A 24,987-nucleotide genomic window follows, 5' to 3' on the forward strand; every position below is an offset into this window, starting at 1 on the left:
TAGACATTATAAATCAATAGTGTCAGGATTTAGTAATGTTTATCGCCATCCATGGTTTATTATTTCATGTGACTGTCATGGACAAATAGTATTTATCATAGCTGTCTATAAATTACTGCAGACAGACTGTTGGTTTACCCAAACCCACTCTGCTCTTACAGAGCCCATTCCAACGTCCACTTACATATTTAGAGTAATTTATTTTCTCAGCCGTAGGCCCACATTAACCCTATGCTTTCTCACACTCCTCTGAGACTTATTGTGGCTTGATTGCTGCGCCTCAGCTGACACATTAACACATCAAAAAAGCTGATCAAAGCTTGTTCAAAACTGCTTTTCCCATCTATTTCGAGCTTGAACATATTTTATCTTCAAGTTTGTTTTCAGAACGTCTTAAATTGTGATAAACAAAACTGACAGCAAGTCCCTTTCATGTTTTTTTACAGTATATTCAGTCAATGACTCCTCTGTCGTAGGCAGAAAAGGTCTATTACATATTTAGTTTATTCAGAAATAAGTCATTCTTTAGTGTTGTGGAGGGAAAGTCCAGTCCTGCTTCATCAGTGTCATACTTTTATGTGACAAATGTATAACGCATTCATTCACCGAGCAGGCTTTCAATGGAACAAAATGGTCTTAACCTTTGCAACAGTGCCACACTCATCAAAAACAATTAGAATCATCAGTTTTATAATGACATGATTGATTCGTCAGCTCTTGCAACACTTTGTCAACACAGAGCAAGAAAACAATGGCTGTATTCAGTGATTGATGCTATCAGGTAACATTACTTACATTAACACATGGATTTGCCTTGTTTACATTCTCCATCACAATGAATATGTTACAATGAGACTTTATTGACTGATGCGCTTTGTATTAAGCAGTCTCCATCCAGGTGCATTGATGTGTTTCAAGCTTGTTTTTCTTTTTACAGTTGACAATATTAGGCATTTAAACACGTGAATGCCATATAAATATATTTAATTCTTTAAAATGTTTTCTAAGGCTGTGGAAGGATTTCAGTGAAAACTAAAGAGAGGAAAGAGAGGGTAAGCTGAGATGTATCGGTGGTATTGATCAGCTGTGCCATGGACTATAAGGTCCACTTTCAGCAGAGAGGTCATTAGTTACTCCTGTGTGCTAATTCATCCGGGGTTGAGGCGTATCCGTTAGAATGCTAATTCACTACTATGATCTGACAGCTGGGGTAAAGAAAGGGGCAAGCAGGCTGCCGCAGAGAGGGGAGGGGAGGGGGCTACAGCGGCCCAGTGGTCTGGTCCTCTGTTTGGTTAAAGAGGACGACTTCAGGACATGGGATGTGGCAGTGTATGCATGGAAAAGGGGTGCAGAACTGACCCCTGCTGTCTTTGCCCCCCAGCAGTAATGATGTAAAAGAAAGATGACATTTGGTGTCCACATTTAACTTGCATTTGCAGTCCACTTGAGAGGTCCAGTATGCGTGACCTACCTTGATTAAGCCTGAGGCAGCATAGGACTGTACCCTTTAGACTGAAACAAAAAGTGGAAGCTCACAGGAGAAAGCTGAGCCTGTATAATTGGGCCAAGTAGAGCTGCGGGAGGCAGCCAGTCTCCGCTTTGCCTTTTGTATATTCATGACCCCCTCGACTTGATTGATGGAAGGATAGCATTTGGTGACACTGTCATTTGCAAGTTGAAAAGGTAGTGCAGTGGCTGGATCGGCGCTGTGGCTGTGCCTTAGAAGGGGCATCGAGAGGAGGCTCATTTCTATGCTGATGATATCCAGCCCCCTCTCATTTTCTTTGTCTCCGTTAGAAGGACATCTGCTGACAACACAGAGTTTAAAAGGAACCAAGTTGAAAATGAAAAGAGGGCAAAGAAACATACATCTGCGTGTTTGCATGTGAAAGGCACATGGTTACACCGCGATTTTAATCAGTGCAAAAGTTTGCTTTTCGATATCTGCATAATGTGTCTTACATTTCAGTGAAACAGAGCATTTTCAAGCGGATGGCTTAAGAAACACATTATATATTAATGGGAAGACTCACACAGTTTGTGTGTCTTGGCTTTGAGCTCATGTTATTTTAGCTGTCAAAGGACCCAATCACAAAACATTACATCTCAGTGGAATTTATTTCTAAGCAGTTTCTGTACTCATTTTAAGTTGTATGTATTGTACAGTTGTCAAAGATATTATGCTTTTAAAATAATTAAATCCTGTTGATCTTTTGTTACACTTACAGTTGCACTTTGAAAGAACAGAAACACATAGAAGTAGAATTAAATCTGGTATTGTAACCACCATTAGTGTCGGTCCAAACTACATTAACAACATTTGTGTTTGTTGCCTTCCTGTCCAAAATGACTTGGTGGTCTAGTACAGTATTTTGGATCATGCACTTTGCTTAAGACATTGAGAGTTAAGACATAAATATATACCTATATCAATATAATATATAATTAGCATGTGTATCTAGAAATTGAAACAATAAAAACCTGAATATGTGGCCTTCAGTAACTGTGTCATTTCACATAGAGAGACTTTCAAACCCAAACCATGCAAAGATGTCTTAAGCTGTCCAAATATTTGTAAAGCTGTACTGGATGTGTAAAGAAGGAAGAGAGCAGGTGACAGAAATATCAGTTTACTAGAGACACCTCTATCCCCTCAGCACTGCAACCCACACTTATCAGAGCCACAATTTATAGCTGCGGTGTGAAGTGTTCGCCTGCAACTCCCATCTTTGTATTTACACCAATTAGCACATAAACTCTAATTACCGAGATCAAGGCAGCCGGGAGTCCATAAATGCAAAGCGACATGGAGAACCAAGTCACCTGACAGAGAGGGAAGGTGACAATAAATAGGGAAGTATCAATTAGGCATCAATGACGCGATGATGCATGTGCGTACTGGGAGGTGTCACACAGAGGGAGGTGGGAGTGTGAAATGTGTGGGGGCAGCAGGGTCCACAGAAAGTTGCACAGGCTGTGGGGTCTTGTAACTCACACTGCGCGGTGACACCTTGACTGTGAAATACATTTCCACATTAACACCACTGAACAATCAGGCCCTTCTTTTGTGTCTCAGTGAAATGTAGTATTTATCACAGCACTGCGCTCCGTCTAAGGTAACAATTAACACATGCTAATTTAAGGGCACGTCGCTAAGTCAGAAGGTATAAAAAGTTATTTCAAAATAAGAAGAAATGAATACGTTACAGCAAAGGGTCATTAAAGAATCGTCGTGATAGGAGGACAGATTTGACAGTTTAAATGTGTGTTTAATTATAAGGACGAGAAACTCAATCGCAGTTGGAGAAAAATAGAGGCTTCCTATAATGACTTGAAATGGATCATAGACCACGCTTGAACCTCAGGTTAATCCCAATAAATTGAAGTTGATCAAAGACTATAGCAGTAAAAAAAAAGTATGGCTCTGCACATTAATCCAACAAACGCATTAAACAGAACTGGCTCAGCTCTATAAATTAAACTCTGGCTGCAATAATGCTGATCAGGGGAAATTGTGCCAGCATTGGCTCAAGCCGCCTGTGTATGTCTGAAGTCTTGTTATCCCCTTGTCTTGATGTGGAATAGTGTTATCTGTTCCCCTCTCCTTGTGCAGCATGGAATTTCTCTTGCAGGATGGCCCAATGATGGATTTGCAATGAGGCTGTTTACAAGAGAGCGTGGAGCATTACAGAGCTGCCAGAAGGACCATTAACATAAATGTTTAAATCAGACACACAAACGTATGCGCCGAAAATGAAGATGTTTCCTGCATTAATCTGCCACATCTGCCTTTGGACCGAAAATTAGTCCCCCATCCAACATTTCATTCAGTGACCAGTGCTTGTTGAAAAAAAACATGGGGTATCACGCATGTGGTATAATGAAGCAGCCGTTCAAAGAGACTCCACCATGGTTTTTAGAAAGCAATTGTCAGTCTTGTATATCATAATGGAGTTTGTGGCGTCACTGTGAGGTCTTGCAGACCTGGGGTGAAGCACCAGACAGTTTACTTCTTCTTTTTTCTCCCTCTATCAACACATGGCTCCACTGCTGATTTAAAGCCTTGTAAAAATGTCTCGTTTTTAAATACTGTTTGCATGCGGGTCCCTGGAAGACATTTTATACTCAGCAGATTTACATTATGGCCATTATTATGATTTTATGATGCTGAAGCTTTAAAAGCTATTTCCCTAAAAATGCTTGGGAATCGTCAAAGTATCTGCAAGTGTAAATATTTGCCTACGCCATGTCTGAGCTTTAATCTCACCAAAAGCCGGAAGGTCCCAGGCTCAGACATCACCCGGTCACTTTTTCAGAGAGATAAAAGCTTCTCTCAGTGGGGGTTAATGACATGTTTCTCCTTGACCCGAAAATCAATCTCTCTGGTTTAAGTGGATTTCCCAGAATTTAGAGAAACAATGAAAAATAAAGTGCCACATGAATAGATTTCCTACCAGTTCTTAGGGAATGACCTTAATCGTGACACATTCTCCCAGAGTTTCATGTTACTCACCTCTGAGCTGTGAAAGCAGATGGAATGGATCCTTATGATGCTAACAGCGGGGATAAAATGACAGGGTTAGATTAGAATAAGCCGTTTCTTGATCTTGTGTTTCTCTGTTTTATCAAAACTTTACAGCATATTCTCGAGCCATTTTTCTCTGTCTGCTTCATGTCCTGGAAGCACTATTGGAAGCAACCGAACGTATCTGAGACGAATAAAGTATGTGAATTGATTCCTCCATCACCTGGATAGGCTGTTGATTTTGGGGAGAGTTATCGCTGTTTTCCTAAGTGTGGCGTGGAGATTTGCTGGAGGGCTGAGTGATCGATTCAGCAGCCTGGAGCATCCTAGTGTGTTTATACATGGCTTGTATGGCAGCTTTCATAAGACATTTACCCCATGATTTGCGATGAGCTTATGTGTGAATAATTAATGGCAATTAATCCTTAATTACAGTAATTAGGCAAGTCACAGGAAATTAGGCTGCAGCTGGAGAAGCCTGTGCCTAGGAAAGGGAGGACTGAGGCTGAGATAACGTGCCATTTAGTGACAGAGGAGCCGCCGTGCAGTGATCGTGTGGCAGGCCTGCACCGGTGTGCTCGCTTGCCAGCAGAGATAAGAGTATAGGAAGACACAGATGCTGCTGGCCAGTGAACCTTTCAATGGTAAGCCAGACCGAGAAAGCAATCACAGGCTCAGAGCACCAACACACCCAATAAAACCCAACAATAAATGTCCCAGCAAGGTGACCCCTGACCTCAACACCGCTTACATTTCCTAGTTTGCTCAAAATTACATGCTAAGAGGTAGTGAACCACTTCAACAGCTTGTGACTGATGAGCTAACAGTAATTGGTTAATGCTACACATCCAGCTCCTTTTTCTCCACTTTTATAAAGCTAGATTTACCACTTATTGGGGCCCCTGAGGCGGCACGCTTTAGCACCCAATGTGCTGTTAACACCAAGTTTATGAATCTGCTCTGTGGCTGGAAGGAGAGACACTCCAAGAAATATCTATTTGTACCTCTAATAAAACAATTAGCCTGCTTGGAATTATTAAAGGAAACTACAGCCGGCAGAGTTGTTTGGTGGCTGATTTCATTGTTTGGTAATGGTAGGGGAGATTAGGTGAATCTGTTCTGGGCAAAGACGGTGTAGAAGAATAGGGACGAGGCTCTCCGCGTTTCGCTCGGAACTCATTTGTGCTTTTCCATGCTTGCCTTGATGAATTTCCGCTTCTTTCTGCTCCTGTTGCTTTCAATTACACTCTTATTCACAATCCTAATTGATATGCCAGTCTCAGTAGATGAACCATGGACTTTTTACAGTCCATTTTTCTATTCTTAGAATAACGTTTCCCCATGACAAAATGAGAATCTGGATATCACAGATGTGAATTTCTTAGCCTTTTGTTTTTCTTCCGACGTGATTTAATAACATTATAATTATGCGTTGCTTGATTGGAAACATTTAAATATGAAATGCTTTTCATCTAACCCATGTATTCTCTCAAGGGGCCCTGTAAAAGATGATCTTTTTGTAATTCCTTTGGACTTTTTGTGGGCCCTCTGACGGTTTAGACTCGCACAATCGCCGCCTCCTTTCAAGCATTGCATTCTTTTTCTTTCTTTTTTTCAGGGAAGGACTTTTAAGCTAACAGGGAATGTAAGTGAGTTGAGGAGGCATCCAACTGTGATATTACATTAACCCATAGTGCTTGGCCATGTCTGTCAGGGACTACAGAATAAAGAGAACATGCTCTGCTCTACTCTTTAGCCTTCACAAGTGCTATTAGAAATAATGAGGATTTATAGTAAGATAAAAGACGCTCTCATTGCTCCTGAATTCTGAAGAGCAGTTCATATTCCACCACCAAAATCTAAATGAGGCTCATTGGTGATGCATACACAACCATAGTATTATGATTAGTGTTTGCATTATATTATATATTGCATTGCTTTTCATTCCTCTTGTACTCAAGATATCGCCTTCTGCTATGATATGCACTCACACTGGATATGTAATAAAATCTTTTAATCAGAGCTCAATGGGCATGTTATGTTGCTCAGCCATTCAATAAGCAACCACTCTGCTGTCACACTCAGAGGCCCTTAGCTTCCCCTTTATGTATAACACGAGCAGGAAGCCACTGAGTGCTTGGGTAACAGTACCTGCACACCAGTGAGGCTCCTCACCAGCACGGGGGAGATGCTGCTAACAGTGACAAGGTCAGCATGTTCTACACTCCCCGCACATACATTCCTCAATAGTAATATAATAATATAAATGAGGCTGTGTTAGCTGTAAACTCACAGCATGTGGCCTGTAAGCTAAAGGGTAACTGCGCAAACAGCAACACTTCCAAATCTCCTCCTGAGCAGGTTCTAACTTTTCTGCAGATTGAAAGATAGAGCTATATCCTGTATGAAAGTTTTTATAAAATTCAAGAAATCTTATCCAAGTAAATGTTTGGTTTAAATGCGATATATAAACAGAAGTTGCTGTTTTGTTTCCATGATAACTGTGACAGAAAGCAGTTTATTTGCAACATTAGCATGTATCTGGAGGCTCGTCCGGGTTTGTTGAGCGTACAGCTTTAAGTGGGAGCAGCAGGGTGTGTGTTGTTAGGGGCATCCTTGTATCTACAGTGGTGTTTACTCACATTGGCAATTAATTATTAATGCAGAAGCACTGAGAGGTTACAGTGATATGGCGCTCAGGCTTTCCATGCACTGTCTATATATGAACAGTCAACACAGTGAGAGCTTCAAAGGAGCACTCTGAAATGTTTCAGACTCTCATGGAGAATGCTTATTACAGTTGAAATGTTTTTCTAGGAGCCCCAGATATTCTTTGTGAATGCTGGGAAATATGGAGTATTTTTTGTTTGTCTATATCAAGAGACATGCAAACAAAGAGATAGTCAGCATTTGCAGCTTTACTTGGCGTGAGTACTGCAGTTCACAAGCAAGAACTTGTTTGTGCGAAAAAGATTGTTTTTGCAAAAAAAAACTGTGAAGATTTGACGTAGAGCAAAGAAGCAGGATCCATTTACCGGTCCAAGAATTATCTTTTTTTGAAATGCAACTCATCACACGAGACATGTGCACGGTGCGAAGCTAATCAATTTTCCCCATTAATTTCAGAGATGTAATGTCCAAGTAGACGCAGGCTGTGAGTGTTTTAATAATACGGCCAGAGATAAACATCAATTGGCAATCTGCTCTTTTTCGAGGCGTCTTTGTTGCCTGCAGAGCCTTCCTGATGACACCTCTGTGGATCTGCCAATGGAGGACGACCTGTAAGGCTATCCCCTGGCCTTTGTCTGACCCCTTTGTGGAGCTGAATTCTTCAGATGTTTGCAGGATCAAGTCACTTAATCTGTAGTACAGACTAGAGCCAGAAAAAAGAGGACAGGGAGAGCATGGGAGAGGTAGGAAGGGAGGGGGGGTTAGCAGACAAACGCCTCACTCTGTCTGAGGGCAGAGCATTCAGCGTGCAGGGTAAAGAACTGCAAATGTCTGCCTGCTCTGTTATGCACCATTGTTTCATACAGAGCTCGAAATAGACAGAAACAGTGTAGCAGCAAGCTCTGGCAGGCGGTGCGTTTTATTACCGCGAGACCATAGAGTTAGACATTAGTGAATATGGCTCATTAAATGGCATGGAATGTTACCATTTTACATAATTCCTCCTGTATCGTTGTTGTAAATGAAATCCTGTTTCTGTCTCTGACTGCACTCCACTCACTCTACTGCCATTACAGCTTTCCCATCAGACCCTAGCACTCCTTGAAAGCAGCTATCTATAATTTCAGGTCTGTGTCACACACAAAAAGCGGGCTCTACCAGCCCTAATGGTGCTGGCGTGGTTGATGTGGAAAGGATGTAGCGCAAATAGGAGGAAATCTGAAGAAATATTTGAGGATTAGGCAATGATGTATTCAGATGGTTGGAGAGACTATGGGTGGGCAACACACATACATAATGTATGTGGCGGGCCTCCTAAACGTAAGCTGGAATTTTCCACCGCACTTTTTGTTCTCAATCACCTTGATGAAACAATCCCGAAGTAATGGCTGCGTGAATGAGACCACTGACAAGCTGATTTTCCACCCCTGGCATGAGGCTGCTTTCTCCACTTAATGTTCTCCGATAAAGTGTAGCACAGAAGTAAACTAGAAGAGCCTCCACTCCTGACACATGTGACAGTATTTGCATCAATTATGCAGTCTACGGCTGCAGCAGGAGGGAGCGGGAGAGAGAGGGGAGGAGATAGGAGAGAAGAGGTTTGTGACAAGATGCAGAGGCAGAAATGAGAATTTCTCTTTTAAATGCATTCTTTAGAAAATAACATTCAAGATCATTTACATGAAAGAGGCTGCAGCGGTGAACGCGACAAAGCTGCATAAAAGTCTGCGAAGCCTTTTGAAACTAAAGACTTTGGCAAACAGAGTACAGTATAATGGAGAGCTCTTTGTCTCCTCTGTATTCACTGTTCGCTGAATATCTACCCTGAAGAGCAGTGGAGGAGACAGGGAAGTAAGGAGAGAGACCAGTATAGAGTTGAGAGGAGGCTTGAGTATCTTATTGCTAAATTCAGCTAAAGAAATAGGGTGTGCACAGAAAATAAACCTTGCTCTGCAAGCTGGACTGAGAGAACACACTCTAAGCTTCTTTAAATTACCAATACAAAATACGATGTTTTCTAAGCAAAATCCAGATGCAGACAAAAAAAAGCTGCATTTGAAGATATCTTGCCTAACAATAGTTTCCAGAAACGTGCGTGACAAACAATATTAGCAAATCCATGCGGTTATTATTCCAGTAAATGCTCAGTAGCAGAGGGAGATGCCTGCGTATTGGCAGAGGGAACAAACTTTTAAACCGTGTTCCAGTTTCCAACAGACTCCAACATTTTATTTCACTGTGTCCAACCCTATTTCACATCCTATTTAAGTACACTTACAAATCTGCTGTGCCATGGTTTCTACCCTCTCATACCCATGTGTATCCACACACACACACACACACACACACACACACACACACACACACACACACACACACACACACACACACACACACACACACACACACACACACACACACACACACACACACACACACACACACACACACACACAGTCACATCACCAGGCCTGTCACTGCCTTTTATCCGTCGTCAACCTTCAGCTGTATGGTTTATCCGTAGTGACACTATAGCAAAGTGCTTGACTGCTTTTTGCCAACAGACTGCAACACTTTAACTGTACTTAGTCATGCATCATTATGGCAGAATCAAAGCGGTGTGTCTGGGAACGCCTGCAGATGGTGGAGGCTGAACCATTTGGAAAGGAAGCCTCTGTGACAATGATGCTTATTGCATGAGTAAGTGTGTATGGACACAGGAGTGTATCTGTGCTGAATATAAGAGGAAAAAAAGAGGTCACTGCGGCTAATCCAACAGGCTTGACAAAACACTCTGAGTGCAGGATCTGTTTGTGAGATATGATATATGAAATCTACATGCAAGTCTTTGTTGGAAGGATACTTTTATGTGTGTATTGATCAGTCATTGTTTACTCCAATCGATGCCGACTTTGTGAAACGTACCCTCTTCTCTGTTCTTCATAGAGATTTAACCCTCTTCGCGTCGCATTTCAGCGCTTTGTTCTCCCCTTCAAACCTCCCTTCAGCTGAAAATGTGATAGCATTACTGTCACTTGTCACTTTCTCTTTATTTCAACAGATGACAAAGCTTTTACATTCAGTATTCTGCTCCACACATGGGTATTTTCAACAGATCTCTTATGCTATTGAAAGATAAATGTTAACTTCATTCAATAGAAACCTCATTCAAGGTTCATTCAAAGCCTGACTTCTTTATTCTTTAAGGAAATGAAGAAACCATTAACAAAAAAAATACACTCACGGAGAAAGAGAATCTTATCTTTATTCCGCATGACCATGCAGAGCCATATTCCTTTTGACATCATTATGTAAAACCAATTTCTCTTTCATATCATTTCCGCTGTGCTGCATTACCACATCTATACACTCGCCATTCTTTATTACAAAGTAGGTGGCCTAGAGGAAAATATATGCATTCGTTCCCTATGGCATAAAATATGCATATAGGTGCCTCATTTCATCTCCAATCTGTGTTATTCCTTTAAAAATTCACCGCTGCCTGCAGTCCCTCTTTAATATTTAATTTGACAACTTTTTAATCTGTCTTTGTGCGATGATGAAGTAATAGTCAGCTGTCACAGAAATGATTGAATTATTCAATGGTATAGAAGTGACTCATAGGTTGTAGGATTCATTATTTGTGTTGCCTCTGCTCTACCGTGAGCTTGAGGGAAAGAATATCCTTTCACACACTAATTTATCTTCCATCTTTATTCATCTTTCCTCCCAGGCCCCCACACAAGGCAGAGCTATGTATAACATTCATGCATCATTCATACTTTGTTTACTAGCTTTTAGTTTGAAGCAGATCAAAAAACCACAGCGTGTTGGTGGTGTATTTAAAAGACACAGCGTTTAATTGTGTATCCATGCTCTTCCAAAGCCCTTCACTTATTAGTGGGAACCACAGCGCAATGATAATTACTCCCCATCTTTTCTTAGCTCTTCTGATCTTTAATGATCACAGATTATCCATCACAGCAGTGAAATAATTAGCGGGAATGTCTCGTGAACGAGCCACCGACAGATGCTCCGACACCCACAAGGTGAACGCCGGCGACCTCTCTCCTCAGCGAGGTGACCAGGAAAGAATTGTTGTGGAAAACAAAACAAATAGATAATGGAGCGACTTAAATGAATGTTGCAGCAGATGAATGATCGGCTCGTGCTAACTGTGTAGCACCACCTCTACCAGGCTCTCTGGCAATCTGGCCATATTGGGCCCCCACTGTGGAACAGCATGGCACTGGGAGTTGTGGTGGCCAGTCCCCCCCATACCCCCAGGCTGCCTCTACCTCTATGCTGCTCAAGGTTAAAGGCATCCCAGTTGGGTGTTTAACTGTGTTGTGCTCCGATCCAAATGGCTTTTTGTGACACTATCTTCTCTGTGGAAAGTGAACCTGAAAACTATACAAAGTCTTTGGAGCATTTTTACATCCTCCAAGTAGATCCTAGTTCACTATTCCAGCTGTAATATTTCTACAGCGGACCTTTAAATCCCCATACCGTAATGCTCTCGTAAAGTAGCAAGGGTAAGTGATTTGAACCGTTTTACTGTGAGGATCTGCTGTTTGCCGTACACGTGCAGCTTCTGCTGACATTCATTTTGAAACCACTCGCAGCACTTGCGACTCAGAGTAACAATGCTGAGGGAAAAGTGCCTGCTGAGCTCTACAGTGAATATACCTCTGACCCAGACCGAGGAAAGGGAGATTTATGAAATCCACATGTTTAATACATTTCATTTTGTCCAAGGGATTTGTATTGCTTACCACAGTATTTTAGGCTAGAAACACTCTGTATAGTCACAGCTTGTATTGTCTGAGGAGAATAAACCCTGTCTGCTTCTGGCTGCTGAAGATTTGTTTTATAGCACCTCCTTTTGCCTAACACACATCAGCCATGCTCTGGCTGAGGTATTGCATTTTATTGTGCTGAGGTGTTAGGTGTATACACCCTTAATCTTTAATGCATAATCCCTTGAAAATCCGCTACATAAATGAAAAAGATAACCCTCATATCAGTGGGGTGACAGAAAAAAAGATAGCTAGGTAATTTAATAAAGGATTGACGCTGGCCCGGTGTGATACGGTGTGTGACCTCTGTGTATTCATTGTGTAGCAGGGAGCAGGTGAGCCACCGCTTGCATATTAGTTCTTCCCCTCCTGAAAAACCCATCCCCCGAATGTAACATTAGCGGTGACAAACAGAATACACCATATGAATTAAAGCGCAGGGAGAGTAGTCACTGAAATATTTGCTTTCCCAAAGTGTTGACACAGTATGAAAAAAAGGAGAACCACGGCTTTGCTTTCCCGCTGTAATCAGGCAGCAGTTATCGCAGCGAAGTGTTTGCCTACCTAATGGTGTTTCCATTTTGTGTGAGTCTGTGTCATCGGCTTCCCATTTGGAGCTCAGGCAAGAAAGGATCTGCCTTCTCATAAAGTGCCGGCCCTGCGAGGCTTAGTGTTTGTTCTGTCGTTGCAAATCAACAAAAAGACAAACTGATGAAGCGATTGAGAGATAGGAGTCTTTTTAAAAACCTCATAACGTGGTCAGTCACTGCTGCAGGAGGCGTGAGGTTCGTTTAGCAGCTGACCGCATCAAGTCATAAATACTCCTCCAGGGGAACGCTTGTTTTACATCAAAAATGCACTTGAGTGTAATGTTGACAGATATAGCTTGTGACGAGTGATAGTCAGAATGTATGAGCGCCCATTATGCCGCTGTCAACCTCTGGTGCCAGACTGAAAATAAGCAGTTCACCTCTGTTTTCATTCAGGAGAGTGCAGCAGACAGCACCGGCTTCTCTGCTGTATTTATTGACTTGTTTTACTAGCCTGAAACAGGGTGCTTTTATACGGGCCTGCTCAGTCTTAAGACTCTCCAGACATTTACATTATTCCTGACTGAGTTACACGCGCGTATAAAGGCACACGTCCGCAGGCTATGTTAGATATATGCTCCCTTTTCCACTTCTCTTTCTCTCTTACATTCATACACACTCATGCTCCATTTTATTACCCCTCCATTTTAGATAGTGTTACACTGTACTTTACTTCTATTACTGCTTCATATTCCGAACATGGAATATTTCTTGGTTGTGTAAGTGTGTATTCATTTCAGTTCATTTCTGTACTTCACATGAAAAAATGAATACTGCATTAAAAAACATATTTTCCCGTATATGCCAAAACTGATCCAGTTGTATTAAAGCATATATTTCAGGAGGCTCTAAAAATCATCTTTCGCTGACTAATCTGCACAACTGCAGCAGAAGATAATGAATGCCAGCACGAGAGTCACAGCCAACACTATGATACCCCCCCAAATCCCCCATCCAGCCTAAACCTCCAGCAATATTTAGATGATATTTCATTTTAGAATAAACCTCTTTTCTCTCCCACTGTGAAGATATTGAACTCGTTCACACAGATGTCATCTTAACCAAAGCTTATTAAAAAGATGGACATCAAAGTTGTGGGTGCTCATTTATCTTATAGCACCCTAATTGGCCACCACAGGCAAGAGAACAACTAACTCCAAAATAGGAGGCGTCGAGTGGTCGGGGTAAAGAAGAGGATGTCTAAAGACCTCTCAGTGGATTCATTGCCAATAAATCCTCTGGAATGAAAGCAGGGCTTTTCTGGGGGGTATGGAATTTTGCAAATACATTATGAAATGTGATACGCTGAATTAACTGAACACTTATGGCTACGGGGTTTGGTTTCTTTGTTCTGCTATGTTTTGTGGCTACACCGTCCCGTGCCTGACCTGCAACTTCGATGTTTGCTTGACATGAGGCAATGCACTGTGAAAAGGTCATACAGCGCAGCAGCCATGACTGAACCCGATATTTTATTCAGCTTACTCCATATTTGACACTGCATTGTTTTGGATAAACCTGTGGCCACAGTAAATGAATCTGATTCTTCAGCCAGAGTCACTGCTACTCCATCAAATGCCACACACGCTGGCCTGAGGTGAATAATGTATTATGTTTTCCACTCAAGTGGGCAATAAAAACACAAAAACAAAGTCATTAATTGCCCACATACAGTAACCAAATGCCATCAAGAGCCTGTGCTCTCATTAACCTGGCACCTAATTATCTGCCTCCAGTCTGAGTCCTGACAAGCCCCACCATCTGAACCCTCGGCTCGGTTGTGTTGTGTCAGCACTCGCCAACCGCAGCCAAGGCACCATTAGGTACAGAGAAGACAAAAGCTTCTTGCAGCAAAGGTTCCCTCTGCACGCGCCGCCACAATGTTCCTCCTGTTAATGCCTTCCCTTCCAATTAAATCTGCAACTGTTAATTATTGTAATTATGAGAGTGAGCTCCCAGCTTCACCAATCCCCCCCCCCCCACACACATCCTCCCAGCCCTCCCTCGTCGGTGTGCAGAGACGCTACAGGAGCTGTTGTGTTGCTTCAGTAGCGCCTCGTCTCTGCTCCAGTGAAGCCCTGGCAGGGAATTGGATGTGGAAGGGGACTCGGTACACATGACAGGGGTGACGTGAGCGAGATTGCACGGTTCATCTTGGATAACTGGGCGAGCAAGTCACAGCCCATGGCCACGCCTCCAGTCTAACTCATTAAATGGTGTGTAAAGTACATGCTGGGAATAATTAGCACCAAATAACCTTTTTTTTGCTTCATTGTTCGCGGGGTATCACACAACAATAAAAAAAGGTGGAGTATCATCTGCAGGTGTACAATCAAATGATTGAGCTGGTCAAATGAAATGAGGGAGACGATATTCCTGCCTGTTAAGTCTCTGCGTGTCTCAACATCCTCTTTGGCCTGCTTCTGTCACAAGCTGTTGTTTGGCCCGGGCCTGATCTGCACAGCCACTCCTTGGACTGCACTGTGCAGACATAGCATAACCTGCGACATCAGGCTCAGGATGCTTGCAGAAACAGTGCTCTTGTTCAGGTGCGTGCAACCGTAGACGCAGGAATGATTTTGTAAGCTTTAGCAGTCCTCACCCTCGAAGAATCAACACGTCAAGCGCAGTCTTACTCCCGTATAACCTCAGTCCTTATACGCTAGCACAGCTAGCAAAGGATTGTGGCTTTACAGTTTGGAGCTGAATCTCTTCTATAAAAGACACTGAAGGAAAGAGCAGCTCCTTCTGCTTCAGGCAATGCAGCCTTTTCGTGGATACACTGCAAAATCTAAATGATGGACTGTCAACTCTCGTGCAGAAATGCCACTGCAAAGAATAATCTCTCTGGCAGTGGATCATGTTTGGCTGTATGCTACCAATGCCGTTTCTTTGTTTATGCGTGCATGTAGCCTTCACACGCACACATGCAGACATGAGCGTATGGACATGCCCACATATCACGCAGGCTGAAGGAAACACACAAATATAGAACACACACAAACTGCTTCAAGCCTAAATCCTTTCTTTGGGAGCATACAAAGAAATATGGGATTAATAACATGAATAGCATTATTTGTTCACCTCTAGCCTTTAAAATAATGCATGCTTGGCTTGCTGTCTGGATGAAGTTTTGCCTGTGTATTTGCCTGGTTATCGGTGTGTACAAGACCTGCTGTGTGACCTGGTTTCATGCAATCTCCATCTTCTAATTAGGAGGCTGCAGAAAGGCTGGAAAGAGAGGAGGAGTGATTAGTTGCCTTTGGGTATTTCATAAGTGGCTTTCAGTGCCACATTTGCATTATTTGCTTGGGGTCTGAATAACAAATCAGCCTACCTTTGCAGCAAATTGGGGCTAGCAGCTAAAGACCATCAGTACATGAAATATAAAATGAAAGTGAAGAAAATAAATAAGCAAAACATGTAACACAATACAGGGGGTAACATGAAATATTGAGACAGAATAACTGTCTCCAACGTTCCAAGTTTACCTATACAGCACGGATATATGCTATAATTCCTCTATTGAGTTTTCCTACAGTATATGTTCTTCTTAGATTTGTGATGCCCGGCTGTAGAACACACAAGCGTCTCAGTGATTGCGGCTCATTCTGTGACTAGCAGACCATGTGAAGCATGTGAGCCCCGTGTTGGAGCCCCATGCTGTATGTGTCCTGTAGGGTCAGTCAGTGTGCTGATCTGTAGCGGAGGTCCTGTCCACTCATTTGGCCAGTCTCCCCAACCGCTGCGTGCGGCCGCTACCGCCAGGCCTGGTCAGCCATCACTACACCACTTGGCCGTTTGCCCACATTGAGACTTAAAGGGCAGGAAACAAAGCGGGCACTCCACATATAAACACACATTGCACACACATGCACGCATGATCACAGCGAGTGACAGTGGCTCTTGTTTACCCAGCCCTCTTACCCTCCCTCACTCTCCTTTCATCCTCTCCCCTCTAGTCTGTCATGTTGTGTGTCACTTCCCACAAATGTCACTGCCACCATGGGACAGTGATTAATTTTGGTGTGCTTGGCAAAATGTCTTCAAGATGTTTGTTTGGGTTGTCTTTTCCCACCCCCTTCACCCACCCCCGCTTGTCTTGGAGTCGTGGGTCGAGAGTGGCGACCCCCCCCTCCGTCTTCACCCCTCGCCCTCACTGTCACAGCCGCCTCTTATGGAGGGGGGGTGGGGGTCCATCATCATCGAGGGACAAAGGCTACCTGAACTGACAGAGATCTTCTTTTCTGAACAGAGCCACTCCCCTCCACCACCTCCATGCCGCTGTCTGTTTAGTGTGTGCTGGTGGTGTATGATGGGAGAAGTCTTGACCTAGCACTGAGGGGCTGTAACACTTCACTGTCAGCGCGGCTGATTAGCTTATCACTCACCGCACTGGGAGGAAATACATCATCATTCTAGACAGGGATTCCCCAGTTTAGGGCCCATTCCCTGCCTCCTTTTACTCTGCATTTAATCACCAGACGCTCTGTCCCCTCCAGTATTTCTGCCTCACCTTAGTGGCTTCAGAGAACTTTCTTCCTTTCAGGTTTGAAATTAAATCAGAACACTTACATTATGTTTGTAAAAGCACTTTTCGGTGAGATAGGATAGGCTTGAGGCTCTTTCTTGTAGGAATACTGATCTTTTTCTGGGTGCAGGAAATGCAAAATGAGCCATCTTCCCAAATGATTCCTTTCATCTCACTCAACAAAGAAAGTGAAACACAAAGTGGCAAATGTGCTTTGGCTTCCCCACAGTGCAGTATCAGGTATGCTAATTACTCTGTCATTAACATTGGGAATAGTTAATGTGTATTAATGTGTTAATGGCATGTTAATTACTGTACATGTTAGAGCGAGCCCGCAGGCATTCTCTCAGATTCTTTGTGCCATGTGGATGTAGGCCAAGCTTAAAAAAGCCTTTAAGAACGTCGATGAAAGAGGATCCTTATGTTTCATTTGTCAGAACAAAAGATTTTCAATGGTAATTTGATCCAGCTCCCCGCTTCTGGAGCTGAAACTCACTGATCCAGGCGCCACGACAAAGGAGATGATATGAAGTCAAAGGAGACGTGGAACGCGGCAGTAGTGACACTGGCCTCTTTGTGAAATGGATACTCTAAGCCCTCTGTAGTCTCTAGTGTGTTGCTTTGGCAGCAGGTTTTAATAACACGGTGGATTAGAAGCCTTGGATCCTGAGTGCCAAGCCAGAGTTAAAGCTCACCTTGGACGATCCTCAGTTACAGGCTAGATGCCACGGTCGTCCTCCTCCTCCTCCTCCTCCTCCTCCTCCTCCTCCTCCTCCTCCTCCTCCTCCTCCTCCTCCTCCACCTCCACCTACTCCTCTGTGCCGGCTTTCTGCTCACACCGTCTACTTCACGGCTTTAAGAGAGATGACCTTTGCAAATATTGACAGAAAATAAATTCTGTTTCGATTAGTTAGCTTTGGGAGGCCTTTGCGGATCAATGCAATTAGATGAACAGAGTGTCGATATGTGGCCGGAGCTGTGCACAGGAGGCACCGGACAGGGTTTCTTGTAATGAACAGGATGTTTTGGAAACTATGGTGGAAGTAACAGAGACATAGTGTGTTTTTGTCAAACACAGTTAAACACACAATTTACCGCAATACACATGCTGCAAGAAGCAACCTTTAAGCACCTCACAAAAGCATTGAGAAATTGCAACAAGGAAACATATATCTCTGGATTTAGCTGCAGAACAAGCACTGTCTGGCATCTGACAGTGCATTCAGTGCAGCAGAATGAGGTGCAGAAGCCCAGAGCCAGCCCTTCCCTCTTCAGCAGGCCACATTAACCCAGCAGGGCTCTGCCTTTATGGCTCTCCTGCTCACACTTCAGTGATGAGAGTAAACAAGCAGCGGGCCAAAGGTCAGCTAAACCCACAGAATAAAAGAGGGCACAGGGGGGGGAAAGAGGTGGGAGGAAAGGAGAGCGGCCCGAGGCAGTGCTCAGATCACTGTCAGGTCTTCAAGCAGGGAATGATGTACGAGACAACAGCCCAGAACCGGAAATGATTATAAACAAAGAACAGGGCAGAGTATATGAGAGAAAAGGGCTGCATTGTCTTTATCTGTCAAATGTGTTACTTCCTCGGATCTGATACGGATGGTGAAACCTGTAAAAAATGAAAAGAAGAACCACCACTGACTGATAGGGATGGATTAATCACAGTGTCTCCTTTTGTCTCAGCCACAGAGGAGAAATGAGGAACAATCATATAGGCAAGTGCTTTTTCCCCAGCTACTCCACCTGTATTGTTGAATGACAAATGAGGCAGATTAAGGACATGTTACATTATTATAACAATTTCAGGATTTTTTTGCCCTTTCTTTTACATCATTAAATTCGTTCTGGTAATTAAGTGAGCAGGCATCATTAGAGTTATGTGAAATAACCAGACCATATATAGATTTTTCATTCTTAAGTTCCAATTGCTTGCAGGCTTTACCAAGGTGACACGACTCTCGCACTTTCCCTTTGCACTGAGATTAATCCCACTTTGACTGTGGAGGTGGATTAAAGCTAAACTCGGGTGCCCAAACTTGTTTTAATACCCATATCATCAGACAAAAACAGGATAAAGATTTGAGCAGGCAAGCGGCATGGCAGTGCTAGAATGTGACTGTGGCTTTGCAAGTTACTCTACAGATTTGTCAACCACACAGCAAATTAAAGATATTATCTCGCTCAAGCCTATTTTGTGGAAGTCGTGTGATGATCCCAAGCTTAGACATTGAATCCTCAATCTTCAGCTGCACCAACAAAGGCTCACAGCGAGATACGCTGCACCTGTTTTTAAAATTGTTTATTTTTTCTGTGGGCTATGTGTTCTTACTTTTCTAATTTTAAGTATTTGTGTGCTTAAGTCAGACGCGCCATCCCTCCCATCATGTGTGTTATGAATGGCCAGCCGCAGCCGCTGTGGCACACATACACTCTGGTGGACTCCTGCAGGGCCGTCTGCTTCTCAGGGCAGCTCAGTAATCATTTTTATCCTGCTGATTTCCCAAATAGAAATGGACATGTATGATAAAAATGTCACGGCCACTCCGCATGTCAGCGGACTAACAGGATTACATGTCACTTTCTAATGTCTCGCTCTGTTTTCCTTTGCCGTGAATGGCCACATTATTGCACACAGGAACTTTGGAGGTAATATATGGTAAGAGACTAGTAGCTCTTTATGGCCTGTGATTATTTAGTTTGAATGAAACCTGTGATTTATGCCCATTTAGCTGAAAAGCCCTGTAAATTCCCTCAGCTGCATTTCCCCTGGATATAGACTGAGTGGAGTGAAAGTGACAACTGGGTTTGGTGTGGAAATGTACGCTGCGTCCCAGAGTTATATTTAATATACCTGACATAAAAAACATGCCTACCTACTTACCACCACCTGCAGCACAAAGGAACGTGCAGGCTGCTGAGCTTGAGTTGAATCAGAGAGTGGGAGCATACTGAATTAGGAAAATATGAACTGTAATGTCAGACAATCCACCAGCTATTAGAGCTGACTTGACTTTTAATCATGTGCCATTTGGTTTTCCTGCTGCACAAACTGGAATAGAAACAGTCGAGCCTGTCCAGAACGAGAGCTTTGGGTGGAGTAGCGCAGATGCAGTGTGATGTGGATGAGGGTTAGTGGAGCAGCGGCATATTGTCCACATGGATGGCTTGGCTCTGCAAGCCTGATGGAGCCTTGTCCAGCATCTCAATGTCTCCAACACAAATAGCCACATTCATCCACTCCTCTCACACCATTACACCGAAAAGACTCGAAGCCAGCCGATCCATAAATAGAGGCACATTTGTTTTTCTGTGGCACTGCCGCCGAATGAACACCACCAACACATCTGACGAGTGGCTACAATATGATGTGTTTCCTAATTTGGTTTTATTCAGGAAATTGTTTATAATAATGACAGAAAAAAGATAAGGATTTTTCTCTCTCTAGTATTTCCTCCTGCAGATGGTTTACAGGGTCAGTCGGTCAAAGCGTGGTAAAAGGGCTCCTCTGATTGCATGCCTACTGGCTGACACAATAGAGCCACTAATCTTCTTATTTAGAATCCAATGGCTGGCCATATCTTAATGAAGCTGTAATGAGCTGTTGAAAATCCCTGAATTGCGGGAGGGATTATTGAATTGAAACAACTCTGGTAATCATAACGTTTCGAGTAGCCACTCAGTATTTACTGCCCATTGAGCCACATTTCTATCCACTTATTAGAGTGGATTGCTCAAGCTTGTTTTTGTTAATTCTGACCCGCAGTGCTCTTTTGTTTGTTTATTCTCTGTAAAGCCTGGCTTTGCGGTTGCGTTGCCAGTGCTTCGAGGTGGCATGTATGCTATCTGCTGGGTGATTACGACTGGCTGACAGACCGGCATACAGAACACCAGAGGAAATGAACAGCAGGGTCTGAGAGAGGGAGCAGCATTCATGAATGAGCAGTTAACACAAAATTGACTCCGCACTCATTGCTCATTGATGTTTACTTCAGCTGCACATTGGTATTGCTCCTTCAAATATGGCAAAATCTGGATTGCAAAAATAATACAAATTCAAACCTTATAAGCGTATAGAAATGAGGTTCCTTTTTGAGTTCCCAGCATTCACTGTGTCAAAGACAGAGACACTCACTAGAGGTATAGTTTCTGTTTAGCATCCTTTCGCAGAGCAGAAGTGCCACTTCACCATTGAGCATTTGTCAGTTTATGGATGTTGCTGTCATGTCAGCCTTCCCGTACACACAGTGTGCAGCGCAGTGTGTAAATAAAAGAGAACAGGCAAAGACATGGGAGACAGGAATACAGCACATACACAGGAGGCACCAGTTCATACCTGCAGGGGAAACATCCACGATAACAGACTGCGCGACTACTACACTCCTAATTACGCTTAACAATTTGACCCTATTTAATTGTTTCAATAGGAATATTTGTTTCTGTTAGAAAAATATCACTCGTCACCGGCTTGAGCTTCAATATCAGGATACATGTATTTATTATCCTTGCAAGAATGGAAGTAGTCATCACATACAGAGCATATGGTACAACAAGTTCCCGAACAGTGTCCTTCACATGCTTATATACAAGAGAGTCACAAGATGCAGAATACCGGTTCAAAGTAGTATACAATGTTTAGTTTAGATTAACTAAGACCCACGTCAGAAATGATCATGCTTGTCACATAGAGGCTGAATCATCATGTTAATCGTTGTCACATAGCTATCTGCCTAACACAGTGTGTCCTGACGCTCTTCCAGGTGATCATACATCCTGTTGCGTGCACAGCTACAGTTGGGCCTTTGTTATCATGTGCTACTCTGATATTGAAAGAGTACATTCAGTATTTTCCCAACGGTTTCATTTTTGCAAATCTCATTGTCCCTGAATTGCAGTAGTTGACCTTCTGTCTCTGTTCTGTGTGTTGCTACAGGTCTCAGCATCCGTGGTTCCCAGGAGGAAGACCCCCCGGATCCCCAGCTCATGCGTTTAGACAACATGCTGCTGGCAGAGGGCGTGGCGGGACCAGAGAAAGGCGGCGGATCGGCAGCCTCCGCCGCTGCCGCAGCAGCCGCCGGTGGGGCCGCCGACAGCTCCATCGAACATTCCGACTACAGAGCCAAACTCACCCAGATCCGACAGATCTACCACACGGAGCTGGAGAAATACGAACAGGTGAGGAGGAGATGCAACTCTAAGGTTAAAATCTTACCCATGATTTAGTTTTTTCCTTGAATACCAAACTGCTTCATGCACTATTCCCAAGAATAAGGAGAATAACAATGTTGTTCCTTTTTCATCAATAAAAGGTCAAATAACTATGTTCTCAGCTATTAGACATGTCATTTTCCGTTCAAATGGACCTATTGAGTTGTACCTTATGCTTCACATCCCTTCAGAACAGCGTATTCCTGGCATTAGCAGGAACATTGCAGAGCATATGCATGATGGGGTTCATATGCTATCTGCATAGAAAAAAATGGCAGTATTATTCACTGTGTTGTAGCTGATTATAGAGATCCAAAGGAGAGCTTGAGTCATCTGTGTTACATGAAAGTATGATCAGCTCCTTCACCTAGCACTTTGAGCCTGCCATTAAACACAAGCATTATGGGTGGGGGGGGTAGAAGGTGTAACAGTGATGCCTCAGCAAGCCAGTGAGGTAAATTAGACTAATTGACTCCGTGCTCTCTGAGAGAGGAGGTGGGTACGTGGGGGCACACTACACTTCGCCTGGAGTACATGCATCTTTCTTAAGGGTGTTTCCAGGTTTTAATTATCTAAATGTAAATACTTAACGAATTTTACTCAGAGTAATGAGCTAAAGTGTGCACTACGTAAATGAGTTATTCTAATTAATCATGTATGAACTACTGGTTTAACGAAAAGCTGTTTAAATTCGCCTTGCATTAGGGCCAAGCCAAATTGCAAATCTGCATTTATATTCAAAGATGACTTCACCTATTATGTCATCAAAGTGAACAGTGCACTCTGTTGATGCTTTGAACACAAAACAGCTTGTGTGAAATATATCCCTAAGTGAAAAATGTACACAACTTTAGAATATCAGTTAAAGAGCTTTTCTAAGTTAACTTCTGGGACGTTTAGAGATCTCACGTTGGCCGCACTTTGTGTCTCTCTGTCACTTGGCAGGCGTGTAACGAATTTACTACCCATGTGATGAACCTGCTGAGGGAACAGTCTCGCACGCGGCCCATCTCTCCCAAAGAGATTGAGCGCATGGTGGGAATCATCCACCGTAAATTCAGCTCCATCCAGATGCAGCTGAAGCAGAGCACCTGTGAAGCTGTCATGATCCTGCGCTCCAGATTCCTTGATGCCAGGTCAGTGGATTGTGTAGTGTATAAATATATCTATATGTGTGTGTGTCTAGAAACTTGTATTGCATTTGTACTACCCAAATAGGCAAATCCAGTGGGCGAGGTCACTTTTTGGCTGTGTGCAGGTCGGAAGTTTGTTTTTCTTCCCTCTTTTCTGGCACAGCACACAGCATGAGCACTGCAAAGATGCATGATTTTAATTATGTCCATGTTCCATGTATTATCCATTTTCAAGACAATCATGGCCCAACACCTGAGAACAGTTAAGCCCAAATGAAATGGGGGGCGAGTCATGTGTAATGGATGGAGGGGAGGTCATCAGCAGGTGTTGAGGATTACTCTAATCACTAACAGTGTGGTGCATTGTGGGCGCTCTGCGAGGAGCGGCACAAGTCCTGGCTAAACAAGCCAAGTGGAAGCACATTTCGCTTGCCCACTGCCTGTGTGAAGCGCAGTAAACAAGGCAAAATAAGCAAATGCTCAACAACATGATAAGTAGTGCCCTTGGGAGGGAAGGGGACCCAGATCTAGTTAGAGTTTTCTTGTTTCTACTGGAGATCCCCGGGGCTGTGGCACTTCAGGAACAATGCTCAACTGTGCATGCCGTGATTTCTATAATGTACCGAGATGCACTCCGACTGGGCTTTGCACTCCATCACAAAGCCCACCCATCCGCTGCACTAAACTCTACACATTACACGCTTGGACTGGAGATTGGAGACCAACAGACCAAATTAAACATTGTATGTGTTTTGTGAATGTGTGTGTGTGTTTGTGACTGTGTGCGTGCGCTTGTCACTTTATTGGTTGGAGTCTGTTCTTCTGTGTGTTGACGAGACTCTTGGAGTAGGACACAGTATTCTGCTCCTGAGGGCCCTTAGAGCCCAGTCCTCATTATTTTCACCATTTATGTGTGAGATTGATTGTGCAATTTGTGCGATCCAAATGGATGAGTTAATGCTGGTCTGCTAATAGGCTTCCTCGGCCTTTCTCTGTTTCTGCTCCTCACTCAGGCGGAAAAGGCGAAACTTCAGCAAACAGGCGACGGAAATTTTGAACGAATATTTCTACTCGCACCTCAGCAACCCGTACCCGAGCGAGGAGGCTAAAGAGGAGCTGGCCAAGAAGTGCAGCATCACAGTTTCCCAGGTGGGTAGTTCTCATCTAACAGTAGCTGCTGGGTAATCAGGGTGGGAAAGGCTAGAGCCTAGAGGGATAGTTACCGTAGGTCACACCACCAAGACACAATGTCCTTAGCTAACCTTGACATTGTGGCTTCCTAATGATGCTTCAGTCAAGGCTGGTCCCAGTCAGTCAGAGCTGGGCCACAGGGAGGGGAGGCCTATATCATCTTGGCCTCAATCAAAGCACTATGCTGTCCTTCCTTACGCTGGGTCCCCTGCCATTTTTCCCTCTCATTCCCATCCACCATGTGTGCTCTATCTGTTGCCTGGTCAGCCGCTCAGGTCATAAGCCAGGAAAAAGAAATGGCACCATCCATTACTTTAAGAAAAGCAGTAAAAGTCTGGTGCTT

The 24,987-nt window shown here is 43.4% G+C and overlaps 1 protein-coding gene across 7 annotated transcripts in view; it reads left to right on the top strand.

Annotated features, from left to right (window-relative positions):
* The window catches only part of pbx3b (pre-B-cell leukemia homeobox 3b), a 56,898-nt gene that overhangs the window by 22,279 nt on the left and 9,632 nt on the right, over positions 1-24,987 (top strand). For all 7 annotated transcript variants that reach the window (XM_071204390.1, XM_034090208.2, XM_034090201.2 and 4 more), the window contains exons 3-5: positions 22,046-22,287; positions 23,266-23,456; positions 24,467-24,602. In XM_071204390.1, coding sequence (XP_071060491.1) covers positions 22,046-22,287; positions 23,266-23,456; positions 24,467-24,602 — 569 coding nt within the window. The remainder of the gene's footprint in view (positions 1-22,045; positions 22,288-23,265; positions 23,457-24,466; positions 24,603-24,987) is intronic.

The sequence above is a fragment of the Pseudochaenichthys georgianus genome, chromosome 9, assembly GCF_902827115.2.
Source record: "Pseudochaenichthys georgianus chromosome 9, fPseGeo1.2, whole genome shotgun sequence".
In the NCBI taxonomy this organism is placed as follows: Eukaryota; Metazoa; Chordata; class Actinopteri; order Perciformes; family Channichthyidae; genus Pseudochaenichthys; species Pseudochaenichthys georgianus.